This window comes from Somniosus microcephalus, chromosome 12 (assembly GCF_052327205.1).
Source record: "Somniosus microcephalus isolate GS21.2 chromosome 12, FLI_Smic_1.0, whole genome shotgun sequence".
NCBI classification, from domain to species: Eukaryota; Metazoa; Chordata; class Chondrichthyes; order Squaliformes; family Somniosidae; genus Somniosus; species Somniosus microcephalus.
In genome coordinates, this window is record NC_140998.1 from 69,472,082 (window position 1) to 69,491,727 (window position 19,646).

Genomic DNA, 19,646 nt, shown 5'->3' on the forward strand with positions numbered 1-19,646 from the left:
AACACGGATTTATGAAAGGGAAATCATGTTTGACAAATCCGTTAAGAGTTTTTGGAGGTTGTAACTAGCAGAATAGATAAGGGGGAACCAGTGGATGTGGTGTATTTGGATTTTCAGAAGGCATTCGATAAGGTGCCGCACAAGAGGTTATTAAACAAAATTAGGGCTCATGGGATTGGGGGTAATAAACTAGCATGGATTGAGAATTGGTTAACGGACAGAGAGTAGGAATAAACAGGTCATTTTCGAGTTGGCAGGCTGTAACTAGTGGGGTACCACAAGGATCAGTGCTCAGGCCTCAGCTATCCACAATCTATATCAATGATTTGGATGAGGGGACCAAATGTAATATATCCAAGTTTGATTGGCTGATTTTCTACCTCAACTCCACTTTCTTGCACTATCCTCATATCCATTGATTCAGAATAAGGGGTCGATCATTTAGGACTGAGCTGGGGAGCAATTTCTTCACTCAGAGGGTGGTGAATCTTTGGAATTCTCTACTCCAGAGGGCTGTGGAGGCTCAGCCATTGAGTATATTCAAGACAGAGATTGATAGATTTTTGGATATTAAAGGAATCAAGGGATATGGGGATAGTGCAGGAAAGTGGAGTTGAGGTAGAAGATCAGCCATGATCTTATTGAATGGCGGCGCAGGCTCGAGGGCTGAATGGCTTACTCCTGCTCCTATTTCTTATGTTCTTATACAAGGGAGGTCATTTTAGCTCATTTATTCTGAATTAAAAACTTATATTCCCCTATCATATCATCAATCATCTCTTGAATAAGTTAAGTTTTTCGCCTCGACTGTCATACCCAGAAAAATATTCCAAACGGGCAATTTTAACCCTGCATGCTCAGTACAAACCGGACAAGTGGGCAGTTAAAATCGCTAGGTGATTTACCCACTGACATTTCGCTCCCTTCTCCCAGTCTTCCATTTTAAACTGTTCTTCTGAGCAGGCGGGAAGGATACCTACCTACTTTAAAATATGTAGATTGGACTCTGATTAAATCATTGGGTCCTGACTACTATTTTAACCAGTGGCCTGAGTGGCAAAGTCATTGTAGCTATACCACCAGGTGAATCTAGAAGAAGGGAGGTTTTTTTTAACATTCCTTTTGGGGCCAGGAGGTGCAGGAATTTTCACAAGGAAAGTTTAGGTCTCCCCTGCCCCGAGATCCTTCAGTCCCCAGCGCAGGCCTCCTGCTGCCCAGCCACTAGTTTCAGGCAGGCACTTGACCGGAACGTGCTGATGAGGCCCGTGAGTTAAAATCGCCTATGCTTCTCTCTGCCAAAGTCAGGACAGTTTGCCACCCATGTTGGTCCCTGCCTACCCGATTCCCACTCTGAGTTAAAATTGGAGCTTGTCTTGATCCGTACATGAAGAACTGCTTCCTGACACTTTGAAATCTTCCTGGCTGAAGGATGAAGCAGCATGATAGCCGGTGATTCTAATGGCAATGTAATGTGGCTATAAGAATTTTCCAGTACTGACAATCTAACTGAATAGTGAAAAGCCCTATAATGTAGTGTGTCTAGTCTTCCAAAAAGAATTTTGAGAAAGTTCCAGATGAAAGGCTACTAATCAAATTTAAAGTACTGGGGATTCAGGATACATCTTGGAAATAGATTTTTTAAAATTGGCCGAAGGGTAACGAGCTGTGGCACTAATTAAGAGAGTTATATTGGGTAGTGGAAATACTGTGTGAGCTGCTGAAGGAATTAGCATTGGGATTCCTACTGTTTCTAATTTACATCAATGACTTGGTACCAGACACTCAATGCAAACTGATTAAATTTTCATGATACCAAACTAGGAAGCAAATCTGGAACTGGACAAAATATAAGTTGGTGGACAATGTTGGATGAAATTTATTGCAGACAAATTTACAGCATTGTGTACAGGAAGAAAAATTGGACAACATATGTACTCTATGAATGGTGTTGAAATAACTAAGGATGAAGTTGAATGAGATCTAGCAATCTCAGCAGACTTAACGCCCAATATGTCTTTTTAAAATTTGTTCTTGTGATGTAGGTAATGCTGGCAAGGCTGCATTTATTACCAATACCTAGTTGCCCTGAGAAGGTTGTGGTGGTTCTCCTTGAACAGCTGTAGTCCTTGTGATGATGCTGCTCCCACAATGGTGTTAGGTAGGGAATGCTTGGATATTGACCCAGCGACAATGAAGGAATGGTGATATATGGCTAACCAAGACAAAGCAGAAAACAAAATATAGAATGGTGAATGATATAGCCAAAACAGTAGAGTGCAAATCAGAGAAAGTCATGCTCAAACTTTATACTGCTCTGATCAGACCACACCTTGAGTACATTTTGAGTCATCCAGACAACAAGGCAGACATGCAAATAAATCCTGGAGGCAGCCATGCCTTTTGTCACTTCTAGATCTGCTCCAATGCTCCATAAACTTCAGCTTGTCCAAAACTCTGCTGCCCGTATCCTATCCTACACCAAGTCCTACCCACCCATCACCCCTGTCTTTGAGACCTACACTGGCTCCCAGTCCAACGCTTCCAATTTAAATTCTTGTCCTTGTGTTTCAATCGCTTCAAGCCTCAACCCTCCCCATCTCTGTAACCTCCTCAAGCCCTACAACCTCCCCCCAAACTCTCTGTTCTCCAACTCTGATCATTTGTGCCCTCTCTCCCCTCACCATTGGCCGTCTAGGCCCCATGGTCTGAAATTCCCTCCCTAGATTCCACCGCCTCTCTTCCTTTAAGGCCTTCCTTAAAATCCAGCTATATGACCAAGATTTTGGTAACCCCTAATATCTCCTTCTTTGGCTTGGCTTCCATGTGAAGTACTTGTGTTAAAGGCACTAAATAAATGCAACTTGTTATTGTTGGCGGCAATACAGGGAAGAATTTGAGGAGGACACTCCATAATCCCTCATGGTTGACAGTATCGAAGCCCTTTGTGAGATCAAAGAAGGCCATGTACAGTGGTTGGTGCTGTTCCCTGCATTTCTCTTGTAATTGACGTGTGGTGAAGATCATGTCCATTGTGTCCCTTAGTGGGCGGAATCCACATTGCGACTCTGGGAGGAGCTCTTCGGCCACTGGGAGAAGGCGATTGAGGAGGATTCTTGCGATGATATTCCCTGTGGCAGATAGCAGGGAAACTCCTCTGTAATTACCGCAATCGGACTTGTCACCTTTCTTGAAGATGGTCACAATTACGGTGTCTGAGATCCCCTGGCATGCTCGCCTCCTTCCAGATAAGAGAAATGAGTTCATGAATTCGCGCCAATAGTGCTTCTCCGCCATGCTTTAGTGCCTCGGCAGCACTAATTCGGCTGCCCTTAAAAGTTTCTAGCCTCCGCCTGCTTCACGACGACATGCAAGCCGTGATCCTGACCAACGGTTCCACCACAGACCCAATTCATGTACGAACCGGAGGCAAGCAAGGCTGTGTCATCGCACCAACGCTCTTCTCGATCTTCCTTGCTGCAATGCTCCATCTCACCCTCAGTAAGCTCCCCATTGGAGTGGTGCTAATTTACAGAACAAACGGGAAACTGTTCAACCTCCGTCGCCTCCAGTCCAGATCCAAGGTTGTCACATCCTCTGTCGTTGAATTACAGTATGCAGACGATGCTTGCGTCTGCGCTCACTCGGAGGTCGAACTCCAAACCATCGTCAACACCTTCCCCGAAGTGTACGAGAGCATGGGCCTTACACTAAACATCCGTAAGACAAAGGTCCTCTACCAACCTGCCCCCGCCACACAGTGCTGCCCCCCGATTAGCAAAATCCACAACAAGGCCTTAGACAATGTGGACCACTTTCCATACCTCGGGAGCCTACTGTCAACAAGGGCAGACGTCGACGACGAAGTCCAACACCGCCTTCGGTGTGCCAGTGCAGCCTTCGGTCACCTGAGGAAGAGAGTGTTTGAAGACCAGGACCTCAAACCTGGCACTATGCTCATGGTCTACAGGGCAGCAGTGATACCTGCCCTGCTGTATGCCTCAGAAACATGGACCATGTACAGCAGGCACCTCAAAGCACTGGAGAGGTACTACCAATGCTGCCTCCGCAAGATCCTGCAAATCCATTGGCAGGATAGGCGCACCAACGTCAGTGTTCTTGCTCAGGCCAACATCCCCAGCATCAAAGGTCTGACCATGCTCAAACAGCTCCGATGGACGGGTCACATTGTCCGCATGCCCGATACGAGACTCCCAAAACAAGCGCTCTACTGGGAGCTCCGACACGGCAAGAGAGCCCCAGGTGGGCAGAGGAAACGCTTCAAGACCACCCTCAAAGCCTCCTTGAAAAAGTGTAACATCCCCACCGACACCTGGGAATCCCTGGCCCAAGACCGCACAAAGTGGAGGACAAGCATCCGGGAAGGCGCCGAACACCTCCAGTCTCTTCGCCGGGAGCAAGCGGAAGCCAAGTGCAGGCAGCGCAAGGAGAGCACGTCAACCCAAACACCCCACCCACCCGCCCCTTCAACCACCGTCTGCCCCACCTGTGACAGAGACTGTAGGTCCCGCATTGGACTAATCAGTCACCTACAAACTCATTTTTAATGTGGAAGCAAGTCATCCTCGGTTCCGAGGGACTGCCTAAGAAGAAGACAGGGAGAACCATGTGTTAGAGGACTAAGGGATGCAGACCAACTGGAGAAACGTGGGCTTTTCAACCTTAAAAGCAGGCGACCTAGATATTACAATGTAGGATTAAACGAATACTTGATGCAATAGGTTAATCCGATTCAGTGAGTCTCACCGATTTTGCTCTAAAATAGTTACCTGTTAATGTGCATTTTACTGAGATACAACAGAGTTCTGTTGATGTAAATGGATTTACACTATGTCTCACTCAACTTATTTTTGAAATAAAGGATAACAAGATACACGCGTAGATAAAATAAGACAGGAGGCAGTGCGGTGACACGCATTTTGTGCGGAGGAGGGAAGACCCACACCCACTTTCTGCGAGAAAAGGGTAACCAGTTTCTAAGAGTTGTATGCCTTTTAAAAATAGCCGCATTTCTACACAGTTGGGCGTATCACATCCCTGGAAAATTCAGCGAATCAGCAGCCGGCCTAAGTTGATGGTTTATGCTGACAAAATCTAACTGTCTTTCCCTGGGGGGGGCGTCTATCTGTGAATTGGCTTATTGCTGGCGGAGGTAGTATGAGGGGAGGAGGGGTTCGAGGCAGTGAGCTCGGCTGCGTTAACACAGCTTGCCTTATTTTGGCAGTGAGTGTGTGAGAGAAGTTCCCTGACGCAGTGCGGCCCAGGCCCAGCCCCTCTCTCACCTGTTTGCCTTCAGTCGCAGTCAGTCTCCAGCCGCCGCTTCCGGTCCAACCGAGCGGTGGGCAGGCGGCGGGTGACGCGTTTCCTGCCACTGCCCTGGGCTTGGCGATCAGTCAGAGCGGTGCGGCCATTTTCACCCCGACCCCCCTCCTCTCTCTCTCTGTGTCTCTCACCCGCACCTCTGGCGGCCCCCTGACATCGCTCCGGCCCTCCCCGCCCCCATGCTCTCCCCATGTTAAGAGGGCCGAGAGGCGGTGTCGGGAAACGTCACGTCTTTCGCCGTCTCAGAGCCGGGAAGCTGTGCGGCGAGCGGCCGGTGAGTGCTGCCCGCCACCCAGCGCTGAAGCCGGGCCTTGTTATTGAGGCTGGGAAGTCACTGTTGGCTGTGGGGTTTGCCCTGACTGGCGGCGGCACCAGCAGCAGCTCCTGTCTGGGCGCAGAGCTCAGCAACCGACAGCGTTTGGAAACAATTGTACTTGAATATTTCCTCATCCCTCTGCACATTATTTAGATGTCAGAAAATGTGGACGGATCTGAAGGATATTCGGCTTTACTAGGCGTGTGTTGCTTATGCGCTGCTGGATGTCGCTAGGTACGATATAAATACAGTCCGTCGGGCCGTTAAAGCCCATTGCTTGTGAACATTTCGCCACTCATGTTCTGTTGAATCGAGTCTGCTACAATTATTTCGGCAACGGTGCTAAATTGGAACCAGAAGAAAAACAAAATGTCTACTCGAACGCCATTACCTACAGTGAATGAACGCGAAACAGAGCATGTAAGTAATCTTTAATATAGAGTAAAAATGAGACTCAGGAAAAGGGAACACGGGATATCGTACACCCAGTGAACTTGAAAGTGTAAATGTCCAACTTGGCCTCGATCATGGAATGAACTTGGAACATGGCTTGGAAATGTTCTGCCGGTAAACTGGAATAAATGCCTTGAGTTGGGCTGATTTGAAAAGCTTTTCTGGTTAAGATTTGGGTGTCCGGTTAACTAGTTCACAGCAGCTTGCATGTTTTAGTTTTGCTGTGTGTTTGTTTGTCTCCCCTCCCGTGTGTCAACACGGCACAGGGTAGCTGACAGGTGTCAGTGCACATCGCGCAGGCGTTAGATTTGACTGAAATTAGTTGATAATAAGTGGTGAGTGTCAAGTGAGCAGCCAGTTCGGTTTTATGGAATTTACGGTGCAAAGTAATAATTGAAAGGGAACCAGTTTATTTAAGGCATCGCCTCATCATTGTGCCTGTCACGGCTTTGCAATATATTAAGCCTATTTAAAAGGAATATATTTGTTAGGAAACAATACTGTAATTTTAAGATCTGAATTTTAAAGCCCCAGGGTTTCGCTACTTGCATTCGTCTTTTTAAAATAGGATAGCATGCCTGTTACAACAAGTATGTAGATCAGCAGGTATTACGAGTAGTTGGAGTTGTATACTTCTTCTTTCAGTGTTTTGCCTCGTAATTATGCAGCAGTATTGTATTGGTAAGTCCTCTTCAAACAGCCATGGGTCTAGTTCATAGAATCATAGAATGGTTACAGCACAGAAGGCCATTCGGCCCGTCGAGCTCATGCCGACTCTCAGCTAGTCCTAGTCTCACTCCCCTGCCCTTTCCGCATAGCCCTGCAATTTTTTTAATGATACTTATCCAACTCCCTTTTTGAAAGATAAAATTGAGTCTGCCTCCACCACCCTTTCAGGCAGTGCATTCCAGATCTTAACCACTTGCTGTGTAAAGTTTTTTTTCTTGCATCACCTTTGGTTCTTTTGCCAATCACTGTAAATCTGTGTCCTCTGGTTCTCAACCCTTCAGCCAATGGGAACAGTCTATCTATCCTGTCCAGACCCTCATGATTTTGAATACCTCTATCAGATCTCCTCTCAATCATCTCTGCTCCAAGGAGAACAACCCCAGCTTCTCAAGTCTATCAACGTAACTGAAGTCCCTCATTCCTGGAATCTCGTAAATCTTTTCTGTACCCTCTCTAAGGCCTTCACATCCTTCCTAAAGTACTCCAGTTGGGGCCGAACCAGTGTTTTATACAGGTTCATCGTAATTTCCACACTTTTGTACTCTATACCTCTATTTATGAAACCCAGGATCCCATAAGCTTTTTTAACTGCTTTCTCCACCTGCCCTGCCACCTTCAACGATTTGTGCACACATACCCCCAGGTGTCTCTGTTTGTGCACCCTCTTTAGGATTGTACCATTTAGTTTATATGCCCTCATTCTTTCTACCAAAATGCATCACTTCACACTTTTTTCTGCGTTAAATTCCATCTGTCATGTGTCTGCCCATTTCACCAGCCTGTCTATGTCTTCCTGAAGTCTATCACTCTCCACCTCGCTATACTTCCAAGTTTTGTGTCATCTGCAGATTTTGAAATTGTGCCCTGTACACCCACGTCCAAGTCATTAATATATAACAAGAAAAGCAGTGGTCCTAGAACCGACCCCTGGGAAATACCACTCTATATACCTTCCTCCAGTCTGAAAAACAACCGTTCACCACTACTCTTTCCTGTCACTTAGCCAATTTTGTATCCAGGCTGCCACTGTCCCCTTTATTCCATCAGCTTCAATTTTGCTGCAAGCCTATTATGTGGCACTTTGTGGAACGCCTTTTGGAAATCCATGTACGCTGTCAACCGCATTACCCTCATCAACCCTCTCTCTTACCTCATCAAAAAACTTGATCAAGTTGGTTAAACACGATTTGCTTTTAACAGACCAATGCTGGCTTTCCTTAATTAATCCACACTTGTCCAAGTGACTGTTAATTTTGTCCCTGATTACTGTTTCTAAAAGCTTCCACACTACCGAGGTTAAATTGATTGACCTGTAGTTGCTGGGTTTATATTTACACCCTTCTTTGGAAGTTGTGATTTTAAAAACAAGTTCAACTGTTAGTTCAAAAGCTACTTTTATGTACTGAGGGATGATAACGTACCAGTAAGTGTGCTAAAATAGGGGGCATTGAGCATGTTGGTGATCGGTTCCATATGCTAGTTGGTTTGGCATTTATTATAACCAAGTATTCTCACCAGGAATTAAGTAAAGCATAATGGGTGTTTGTAATTGTCCGGTTCAATTGTGAGAACACCTAGGAGTACAATTACAGATTTTGTCTGGAAAACATTTGAGGTATATGGCACAGGAGGGAAGAACTTCCATGTATGTATAGCTCTTTTCACATCCTGGGGATGTTCCAAAGCGCTTCACAACCAATGAATTACTTTTGAAATATAGCCAATTTGTGGCAGTCAATTTGCACACAACAAGGCCCACAAATAGCAGTGAGACTACCTAGTGAGTTAATCTGTTGTTTGGTGCTGTTCGTTGTGGGCTGAATGTTTTCAAGGACAGTTGGAAGATTCTCTTTGGAAAAAGTGCACTGGGGCTCAAACCCACAACCTTCGAATGAAAGGTGAGAGTGCAATCACTGAGCTAATTTAAGGTTACATGCCTATCACTGGTAGTCATGGAGGTAATTTGAGATCATGTATTTACTGGTGCTTGTAGTGGTTTGAGTGATTTAAGGTGATGAATTAACATCAGCATCTCTGTGTATGGGGAAAGAAAGGAATTCTGCAAGAAATAAATCTTGCATAGGCACTATTATAGACTGTTCTGAAAGGATTTGCTAGAATAATACATGTTGACTTTGGTTTCTAAGCACTTTGGGATGTTTTTCTATTTTGAATATATATATATATATATCCCCTCCCATCCTTAGGATGTTCCAAAGCACTCCATCCACTGAAGTACTTTTGAAGTGTAGTCACTGTTGTAATGTGGGGAAATGTGACAGCCAATTTGTCACAGCAAGGTCCCACAAACAGCAGTGAGGTAAATGATGCTGGTTGAGTGATAAATGTTGGCCAGGACACCGGGAGAACTCCCCTGCAAGTTCTTGTAAATTTGCACAATTGTACTCAAAGATCTTGTCAAATTTTCATTCTCTTTTTAACTAATTTTATCTAAATTAAATCTGGATAGCAATATTGGCCTGTACCCATTCATCCAGCTGTGTGGCATTTTTCTACCTTCTGAGACGACCGAAGAATGTTTTGGGTTATCCAGTGTATTCTCCAGTAAAATACTTAATGTGATTTTGAGTTACTTGTTGGACTGGGGCTGTGTTCACCAATACTTGGTAGAGAATAAAGATGCAAGTTTTGGTTTGTGGATTGGCACCAGTTATGACAACTGTACATAGCTGTGAACTTGAGAAAGGAGTTAGAGCAGGGGGAAAAGCTTTAACGGTAACTTTTTTTGCTGCCGAAATATCACCTGATCTGACACCTCCTCTATGTTGAAACTTTAATCCATACCCTGATTACCTCCTTGCCATTCTCTCCATCTCTACCCTCCACAATTAGAACTCCTCCCAAACACAATGCCTCTCTCCTTGCCCAAGGCCCATATCCCTATCAACTCCATATTTGCCAAGTTCCACATAACCCAGCAAGTTGACTATAAGATCCTCATTATCCTCTTTTGAAATCCTCTATCGCCTTGCCGCACACTATGGGCTGAAATTTGTGGTGGATAATAATGGCGAACTAACAGTGGTCACCGCTATTTCCTGTTTGAAACTGACGCAACTTCAGGATGTAGCGCATGCGCATCTAAACGAGGAAATCCTGAAGCTGCAGTCAGTCAATCACTGCTCTGACACTGGCTGCGCTGTGCGCACCCCCCCCCCCCCTCCCCCACCAAGCCCTAAAGCCGCCAGTGTAATCAGTGAAACTGATGATAAACTTGGGCTTTTCCACGGTAATATCGCTGTTAAACACCCCATTAAAAGTTAGGCCTTGTTGGATTAGGTGTAACATTTTGTTGACATCACAGCAGATCACCCTAGGCAATCCCCACTATACTGCACTGAAATATCTTGCACGTTGAAAAAGGCAAACTTCTCCGTTCAGCTTTCTTCAGGGCCAGCGGCGAACTCCTTTGCTTCGCCGCTGACCACAAATTCCAGGCCTACCTTTTCCATTAGTATAAATGAATCTGACGTCGGCACACTCCTCATTCTACAGTTGACAGCTGCTTCTTGAGCCACTGGAATTTGGGAACTCTTTCTCCCAGCCTGTCTGCCTTTCCTCGTCCCTTACACCCTTCAAAAGCCTTCTTAAGTCTCTTCCCAGTCCTTGCTCCTTGTTCAGTGTTTACTCTTTGTCTGCTACCCTACAAAATGCTTTTGAAGATTTCTCTCCACACAAGGATTGTTATAGAAATGTAAGTTGTTGTAGCATACATTATGTAATATTGTTTGAAGTGCAATTTTTCCCAAATGCCTTTTGGTATTTACTCATTAATTTCTGGCAAAGACATTTCAGATTAACATTCTAAATTCTTGAGTCAACCTAAAAAGAATAATTAAAAAATGACATACTGCAGATTTCAAATTTCTCCTTTCCTGAAGAGCAGAAAAAAGGCTTGACTTAAGAGATGAGTTCATTTTGGGCTTAGTTTGGTAGACTGAAGGGTATTGCTTTCAGGTACATGTCAATAATGCAATAAGTGCTCACATTTTTAATTCATAAACTTTTTTTAAAACATAGATTTCTGACTTGGGTTTTTTTTGACATGAGTTTGTTGAGCTAGACTTGAAACTGCTGAAGATTTTAAACTAATCCTTGTTTTCCCCCATCTCAGCACACTTCTCATATGGATGGCCGCTCGGAAGTTTCTTCTCGGTCGGCCCGCTCTGGGGGAGCTCGATGCCGGAATTCTTGTGCTGATGAACTTCCGCACATAGGAAACTATAGGCTTCTGAAAACCATCGGCAAGGGAAACTTCGCCAAGGTGAAGCTGGCTAGACATATCCTCACTGGCAGAGAGGTAAATTGGTTTGCACAGCCCGAGTTTATTATTTTTTTTAGTATGTTGGACCTCCACTGGCTGAATTGTTCCTTTTTATTATAGTTTATAATTTGTTCTCCTCATTTTTAAGTTGTCACATTCTTTTTCCTGGCTCAAAGGCAAATGCTTCTGAGCCTCTGCCATTCTTAAGTCAGCCATTAGGAAATGTGTATGAGCTGTCTAGGGTGACTTTTTCTGTTTCCTCTCCTTGCTTGTGAGGAAGTGCATACCTTTCACTTGGCACTTCCCATTATGGTGGAGTTTGGAAACTCGCCATGTGAAATTGAGTATAAACCAGCCAAATACTTAAATATTTTCATTTACACTTTTTTTTAATAAACTGTAAATTCTATTTGTATCTTCAGAAGGTGTTGGTAGAATATTCCTTAAACCTTTATTGCCCTCTGCCACAAAACAGTTTAGTCAAACAGAAATCTGAAGTTGCACAACCACTTCAGCATTTTTGGACCCTGACCTGAACTACAAGCCCCATATTCTGGACATCACGGGCAGCACGGTGGCATAGTGGTTAGCACCGTTGCCTCACAGGGCCAGGGACCCGGGTTCGAATCCGGCCTCGGGCGACTGTCTGTGTGGAGTTTGCACATTCTCCCCGTGTTTGCGTGGGTTTCCTCCGGGTGCTCCGGTTTCCTCCCACAGTCCAAAGATGTGCGGGTTAGGTTGATTGGCTATGATAAATTGACCCTTAGTGTTAGGGGGATTAAATACGTGGGGTTACGGGGATAGGGTAGGATATGTTGGTGTAGGGGTTACGGGGATCGGGTGGGATATGTGTCGGTGCAGGCTCGATGGGCCGAAATGGCCTCTATCTGCACTGTGGGGTTTCTGTGATTCTGTGATCACCGAGTGTGCTTATTTTCACATCAACATCATCTGCCACTGCTTTTAATTCGCTTCAGTCACAACTGAAACTCTCATCCATACCTTCGTCACCTCCAAGCGCAACTTCTCCAATGCATTCTTTGCTGACCTCCAACTTTCATAAACTCCAGTTTATCCATAACACTAATGCCTGCGTCCTATCCTGCACCAAGCCCTTATTGCCCCCGTCTTTGCTCACCCCCACTGTCTCCCCACACATTAACTTGAAAATCCTCATACTTGTTTACAAATTCCTTTAAGGCCTTGCCATACCTAACCTCTGGAAATTCCTTCAACCCTGCGTCCCAACTCATTCCCTTCACTCATCTATGTTTGACCCAGTGTATATTCCCACGCCAGTCTACCATTGGTTGCAGACCCTTCAGCTATCTCAGCCTGCACTCTGGGAAGTCTCTCTATATAAATACCTCTTGCCTTGCTACTTTTTTCTCTACTTTAAAATAACGACCTTTTCCACCATCTATCCCCCTTTCCTAGTACTTGCGCTGCTACTGCTTAGGGTTTGTTTATTTTCCCCCTTCGATGAAGTGTCTTGCGACGTTTATTATGTTAAAGGCATTGTATAATTGCAAATTGTTTTATTTCTTTTAAATTGTATAAAATTCATACAACTAGCTACAATGTTTGGTATGAATTACATAAAATCTACAGCACAGAAACAGGACACTCAGCCCAACTGCTCTATGGTAGTATAAGTTCATAAGAAAAATCATGAAAAGCCAATCAGTCCACCAAACTCGCCCTTTTAATACATTACTCCCCATCACTGTATTTTGAATAACCACAATGTTTTTTGCCTCTTGTATCTTTATAGAGTCATAGTTATAGTTATACAGCACAAAGAGGCCCATTGTGCCCGCGCTGGCCATCAAGCCCTATCTATTCTAATCCCATTTTCCAGCACTTGGTCCGTAGCCTTGTATGCTAAGCCATTTCGAGTGCTCATCTAAATGCTTCTTGAATGTTGTGAGGGTTCCTGCCTCTACCACCCTTTCAGGCAGTGAGTTCCAGATTCCAACCACCCTTTGGGTGAAAAAGTTTTTCCTCAAATCCCTTCTAAACCTCCTGCCCCTTACCTTGAAACTATGCCCCCTGGTTATTGACCCCTGTACTAAGGGGAAAAGTTCCTTTCTATCTACCCTATCTATGCCCCTCATAATTTTGTACATCTCAATCAGGTCCCCCCTCAGCCTTCTCTGCTCTAAAGAAAACAACCCCAGCCTGTCCAGTCTCTCTTCATAGCTGAAGCACTCCAGCCCAGGTAACATCCTGGTGAATCTCCTCTGCACCCTCTCCAATGCAATCACATCCTTCCTATAGTGTGGCGACCAGAACTGCACACAGTATTCCAGCTGTGGCCTAACTAGCGTTTTGTATAGCTCCATCATAACCTCCCTGCTCTTATATTCTATGCCTCAGCTAATGAAGGCAAGCATCCCATATGCCTTTTTTAACTACCTTATCTACCTGTCCTGCTGCCTTCAGGGATCTATGTACATGCACACCAAGGTCCCTTTGATCCTCTGTCCTTCCTAGGGTCCTACCATTCATTGTGTATTCCCTTGCCTTGTTAGTCCTCCCAAAATGCATCACCTCACACTTTTCAGGGTTAAATTCCATTTGCCACTGTTCTGCCCATCTGATCAACCCGTCTATATCGTCCTGTAGCCTGAGACTTCCCTCCTCGCTATTTACCACTCCACCAATTTTCGTATCATCTGTGAACTTACTGATCATACCTCCTACATTCATATCTAAATCATTTAATGTACACCACAAACAGCAAAAAACACAGCACCGATCCCTGCGGTACACCACTGGACACAGGCTTCCAGTCACAAAAACAACCTTCGACCATCACCCTCTGCCTCCTGCCACTAAGCTAATTTTGGATCCAATGTGCCAAATTGCCCTGGATCCCATGGGCTCTTACCTTCTTGACCAGTCTCCCATGCGGGACTTTGTCAAAAGCCTTACTGAAGTCCATGTAGACTACATCAACTGCACTACCCTCATCCACGCACCAAGTCACCCCCTCAAAATTCAATCAAATTGGTTAGACATGATCTCCCCCTGACAAAGCCATGCTGACTATCCTTGATTAATCCTTGCCTCTCCAAAGTGGAGACTAATTCTGTCCCTCAGAATTTTTTCCAATAATTTCCCTGCCACTGATGTTAGGCTCACTGGCCTGTAATTCCCTGGTTTATCCCTACTACCCTCCTTGAATAATGGTACTACGTTAGCTGTCCTCCAGTCCTCTGGCACCTCCCCTGTGGCCAGAGAGGATCTGAAAATTTGTGTCGGAGCCCCTGCAATCTCCTACCTTGCCTCTCACAGCAGCCTGGGATACATCTCGTCTGGGCCTGGGAGATTTATCCACATTTAAGCCTGCTAAAACTGCTAGTACCGCCTCCCTCTCAATACTAATTTGTTCAAGTATATCAAAATCCCCCTGCCTGATTTCTATGCCTACATCGTCCTTCTCCATAGTGAACACAGATGCAAAATATTCATTTTAAAACCTCACCCACATCTTCCGGCTCTACACACAGATTGCCACTTTGGTCCCTAATGGGCCCTACTCTTTCCCTGGTTATCCTCTTGCCCTTAATATACTTATAAAACACAGTGGGATTTTCCTTTTATTTTGCCTGCCAGTGTTTTTTCATGCCCCCTCTTCGCTCTACCAATTTCTTTAAGTACCCCCCTGCACTTTCTATACTCCTTTAGGGCTTCCGCTGTTTTTAGTCCTTTGTATCTGCCAAAAGCCTTCCTTTATTTCCTAATCCATTCATCTTTATCCCTTGACATCCAGGGTTCCCTGGGCTTGTTGGTCCCACCCTTGACCTTTACGGGAACATGTTGGCATTGTACTCTCTCTATTTCCTTTCTGAATGACTGACTGACTCCCACTGCTCTGATGTGGATTTTCCTACAAGTAGCTGATCCCAGTCCACTTTGGCCAGATTCTGCCTTGTCATATTAAAATCGTCCTCTTTCTCTCCCCCCCCCCCCCCCCCCCCCCAATTTAGAACCTTTAATTCCAGTCCATCTTTGTCCTTTTCTATGACTACCTTAAATCTCACCAAATTATGGTCACTGTCACCAAAATGCTCTCCTACTGACACTTCTACCACTTGCCTGGCTACATTCCCTAGAATTAGATCCAGTACCGCCCCCTCTCTTGTAGGACTTTCTGCATGCTGGTGCAAAAAGCTCTCCTGGATGCACTTTTAAGAATTCCGCACCCTCTAAGCCTTTCACACTCTGACTGTCCCAGTTAATATTGGGGAAGTTGAAATCCCCAACTATTATTACCCTATTATTTCTACACTTCTCTGAGATTTGCCTACATATCTGTTCCTCTATCTCCCCCTGACTGTTTGGGGGCCTATAGTACACTCCCAGCAAAGTGCTTGCCCCCTTTTTGTTTTTAAGTACCCATATGGCCTCATTAGAGGAACCTGCTAAGATATCATCCCTCCTTACAGCAGTAATTGACTCCTTGATTAATATTGCGACACCCCCTCCTCTCGCCTGAAGATTCTATACCCTGGAATATTGAGCTGCCAGTCCTGCCCCTCCCTCAACCATGTCTCAGTGACAGCAACAATATCATACTCCCATGTGTTCATCAACACCTTCAATTCATCAGCTTTACTCGCAAGACTCCTTGCATTAAAATAAATGCCATCCAGCCTTGCCATACTCCCTTGTGCTGTTACATATTTGTTCTGCCTTCCAAGCTGACTTGTTTTTTCCTCTATTTGGCTGTGCATCACCCCCTACTATAGCTCCACTCTGTATCCCATCCCCCTGCCAAGTTAGTTTAAATTCCCCCCAACAGCACTAGCAAACCTCCCCGCAAGGATGTTGGTCCCGTTCCGTTTCCGGTGCAACCCGTCCGACTTGTACAGGTCCTACCTTCCCCAGAAGCAGACCCAGTGATTCAGGAAACTAAAGCCCTCCCTCCTGCACCAACTCTTTAGCCACACATTCATCTGCTCTATACTCACTAGCACGTGCACCAGGAGTAATGCAGAGATTACAACCTTTTTGAGGTCCTGCTTTTTAATCTGCTACCTAGCTCCCTAAATTCTTGTTGCAGGACCTCATCCCTCTTTCTACCCGTCGTTGGTACCAATGTGAACCACGACCTGTGACTGTTCGCCCTCCCCCTTCAGAATGCCCTGCAGCTGTTCAGTGACATCCTTGACCCTGGGGAACCAGGGAGGCAACACACCATCCTGGAGCCATGTCTGCGGCCACAGAAACGTCTATCTCTTCCCCTTACGATAGAATCCCCTATCGCTATTGCTCTCCCACTCTTTTTCCTCCCCTCCTGTGCAGCTGAGCCACTCGTAGTGCCACGGACTTGGCTCTTGCTGCATTCCCCTGAGAAACCATCTCCCCATCAGTATCCAAAATGGAAAATCTGCTGGAGAGGGAGATGGACCCAGGGGACTCCTGCACTACCTTCCTAGTTCTTTTACTCTGTCTGGCAGTCACTCATTCCCTGTCTGCCTGTGCACTCTTTATCTGCGGTGTGATCACCTCGTTAAACGTGCTATCCACGAAGATATCCGTTTCACGGATGCTCCACAGTGACTCCAGCCGCAGCTCCCTTTAAACACTACTTACTTTGAACTAGAGACCTTACTTTCACTTCAACGACTGGACTGTAGAAATACTCACCAGGTCCTACTTACCAATCAGCTCCTTCCCTGGTTATGATGTTAGAATCGTAGTATTTTACAGCACATAAGGAAGCCATTATGCCTGTGCTGGTTCTCTAAGAGCTATCTACTTACTTCAATTCACCTGCCGTTTCTCATTCACTTTTTTTCTTTTTTTTTCTTTTTCAAATATTTATCCACTTCCTTATTAAATTATAATAATTCTGCTTCTATCACTGTTTTTGGTAGGCCATGGTATTTCCTAACAACCCTTTGTGATGGGGGAGAATTCTCCTAACCTCTTCCTTAGTCTTTTGATGATCTTAACTTTGATGCACACCACTGTTAAATCCCCCCAGTCTGAAAAACACCCAACTATTTATCAATCTTTGAGTAAAAATTCCTAAAATAGCTTCTAAAATTTACTTTTAATTTCCTCTGGTCCTACTTGGTGTACTTTGAAGTAATGATCTAAAGTTGGGGTCCCCCTCTTTCTTGGATAGCGTGAAGTTAATCCAGTGAGTAGTTGAGCTATACAGATCAGGAAGGTCCCAAGCTCAAACCCTGGTCCCTGCTGAGTTGGTTGATTTCAATTGGGTTGGTGGTATGGGCATCACAGGTGACCTCAGCACCCTTGGGTTAGGGAAGGGAGAATAGGCCAGGGTTTCTGCTGCAGAAAATGTGTATGCAGACATTAGGTGAGGATAGGATCATGCTATATAATGAAGATAGGCTGTGCTGTACTGTGCTCTTGCATTTCAATGGCCTACCAACACTCGCTGTTGAGGCCTAATATATTAAAAGCGGCCACTGAGCAATGTACAAGTATTTGAGGGTGACTGATGCCTGTGTAACTGTACTTTCAGGGGATGATGGGAGAACATTTAATGAGATGGCAAAATGTGCTATTATACTACTTGTGTGATTTTCTTAATTTATTGCCTCAAATTACTGCCACCAGTACCACCTTCTCTAATCTTTTCATAGCTTTCCTCATAGGATGAATATTGGGCTCTACAGTATAGGAAGGATATTATGACTTTAGAGTGGCTACAACACAGATTCAGTAGGATGCTGCCTGGTATGAGGAAATACAAATGTGAAGAAGAACTTGGAAAAACTGGGGCATTTTTCGTCAGAACAACATAGATTATGGGACAATATAATAGAAGTGTTTAAAATTGAGATAGGATCGAAAGCAGCAGACTGTTTCCAGTAGTTGAGGGGTCAAGAACATGGGCCCATAGATACGTGATTGAATGTACGAGATTTAGAACAGTGGGCAGGAGAAACTCCTTCACACACACAGTTGTGAGGCTGTGGAATTCACTTCCAGGGTTAGTGGTTGAAGCAGAAACCATGTCAAAATTCAACATTAGATTGTATATGCAGATGAAGGAAAAGGGGTTGATGGGAACAGGGTGGGTAAATGTGATTAAAACTATTTGCTCGTATGGAGGGTAAATGCCGACTGGACAGGTTGGGCCTAACGTCTTGTTTCTCTGTTGTAACTTTTGTGTATTTCAGTATTGCTGTTTTTCTTATGCAATTACAGAACATTTTTTGTGATGTGGTAACCAAAACTGAGTGTGGTCTAACCAATACATTGCAAAACCTTGGTACTGTATAACTTTGAAAAACTGGTATTCTTTTGCTCTGGTAATATATCCTAGCATTTTAATTTCTTTGCCACTTTGGGTGTTCAGTCTCTGTGCAATACTTTAAATGTAGCTGCATATATAGGGCTGCTTGAAATAAGCATGTGCCACGTTTTGCCCAAATGTATAACTAACTCGATTCCTTTTCCAAATCTTTAGCTGCAACTTTTTTTCTACTGCTCACCATAATTTTGTACCAATGACAAAATATACCGATATGCTACTTGTGTGATTCTCTTACTTGATCATCTCAAATTACCACCACCATTACCAATGACACGCCAGATACTTCTTCTGGTTTTGTATAGTTCAAAATAGCTCTTGAAACACACATGTTCATGTTTTATCTTGGTTAAAATGCAAATGTTTATTAAGCAGTTTACTAACGCCAAAACCTGTTTATCGATGCAATATATTTCAAGACAGAAATTGAGACTTTATGCATTTATTACTGTCTTACTGTTGTATTCTGTTGGGTTTCCTGTTCACAGAAACAGAAGTTGAATAACTAAAAGGTTATGAAATAAAAAAATCAAGTTTTTATTCATGATTCCTAAATTTGTTTCTTCCAGGTTGCAATAAAAATTATCGACAAAACCCAGCTTAACCCCACCAGTTTGCAAAAGGTAAGGATATGTAGTTATTTTGGAAGCACCTATTTGCTTTAAATTCCTTTAAGGTCTATTTGTACTCCATTATTTTAATGTGACTTGGTGTAAGCTGTGAATATAAGCTGTGTTTCAAAGGACGTACCTATATAGGGCTGCTTAAAATAAGCATTGGCAGATTTGTTTTGCGATTGCGCTTTTTAAAAAAAAAAAAAAAAAGAAATGCAGAAGAATCATAGAATGGTTACAGCACTGAAGGCGGCCATTTGGCCCGTCGAGCCCGTGCGGCTCTCTGCAAGAGCACTTCAGCTAGTCCCACTTCCCCACCCTTTCATTGTAGCCCTGCAAATTTTTTTCCTTCAGGTACTTATCCAATTCCCTTTTGAAAGCCACGATTAAATCTGCCTCCACCACCCTTTCATGGTGTGGAGATGCCGTACCGGTTGGACTAGGGTGGACAAATGTAAGAAGTCACACAACACCAGGTTATAGTCCAACAGTTTTATTTGAAATCACAAGCTTTCGGAGTGCTGCTCCTTCGTCAGGTGAAGTGGAGAGATGCATAAAGACGCAGCTTATATAGTCAGAGAATAATGCCAGATGATTACAGGTAATCTT

General features: G+C 44.3%; 1 protein-coding gene and 1 long non-coding RNA gene across 17 annotated transcripts in view; one reads left to right on the top strand and one right to left on the bottom strand.

Moving 5' to 3' along the window:
• Positions 1–1,848: 1,848 nt before the first annotated feature.
• On the bottom strand, positions 1,849–5,388 carry LOC147109271 (uncharacterized). The gene is made up of 2 exons (XR_015080209.1): positions 5,301–5,388; positions 1,849–2,212 (listed from the first exon to the last, which is right to left on the bottom strand). It is a non-coding gene; the product is annotated as an uncharacterized LOC147109271 (long non-coding RNA).
• A 6-nt stretch (positions 5,389–5,394) lies between these two features.
• mark3a (MAP/microtubule affinity-regulating kinase 3a) overlaps positions 5,395–19,646 on the top strand; it is a 223,778-nt gene continuing 209,526 nt past the window's right edge. For 3 of the 16 annotated variants that reach the window (XM_086003039.1, XM_086003041.1, XM_086003052.1), the window contains exons 1-3: positions 5,410–6,076; positions 10,974–11,159; positions 18,993–19,046. In XM_086003039.1, the coding sequence (XP_085859165.1) occupies positions 6,026–6,076; positions 10,974–11,159; positions 18,993–19,046 (291 nt within the window). In that variant the 5' untranslated portion in view covers positions 5,410–6,025. Of the gene's footprint in view, positions 6,077–10,973; positions 11,160–18,992; positions 19,047–19,646 lie in introns of those variants that run through there. The other 13 variants (XM_086003038.1, XM_086003040.1, XM_086003044.1 and 10 more) reach the window with 10 other exon arrangements.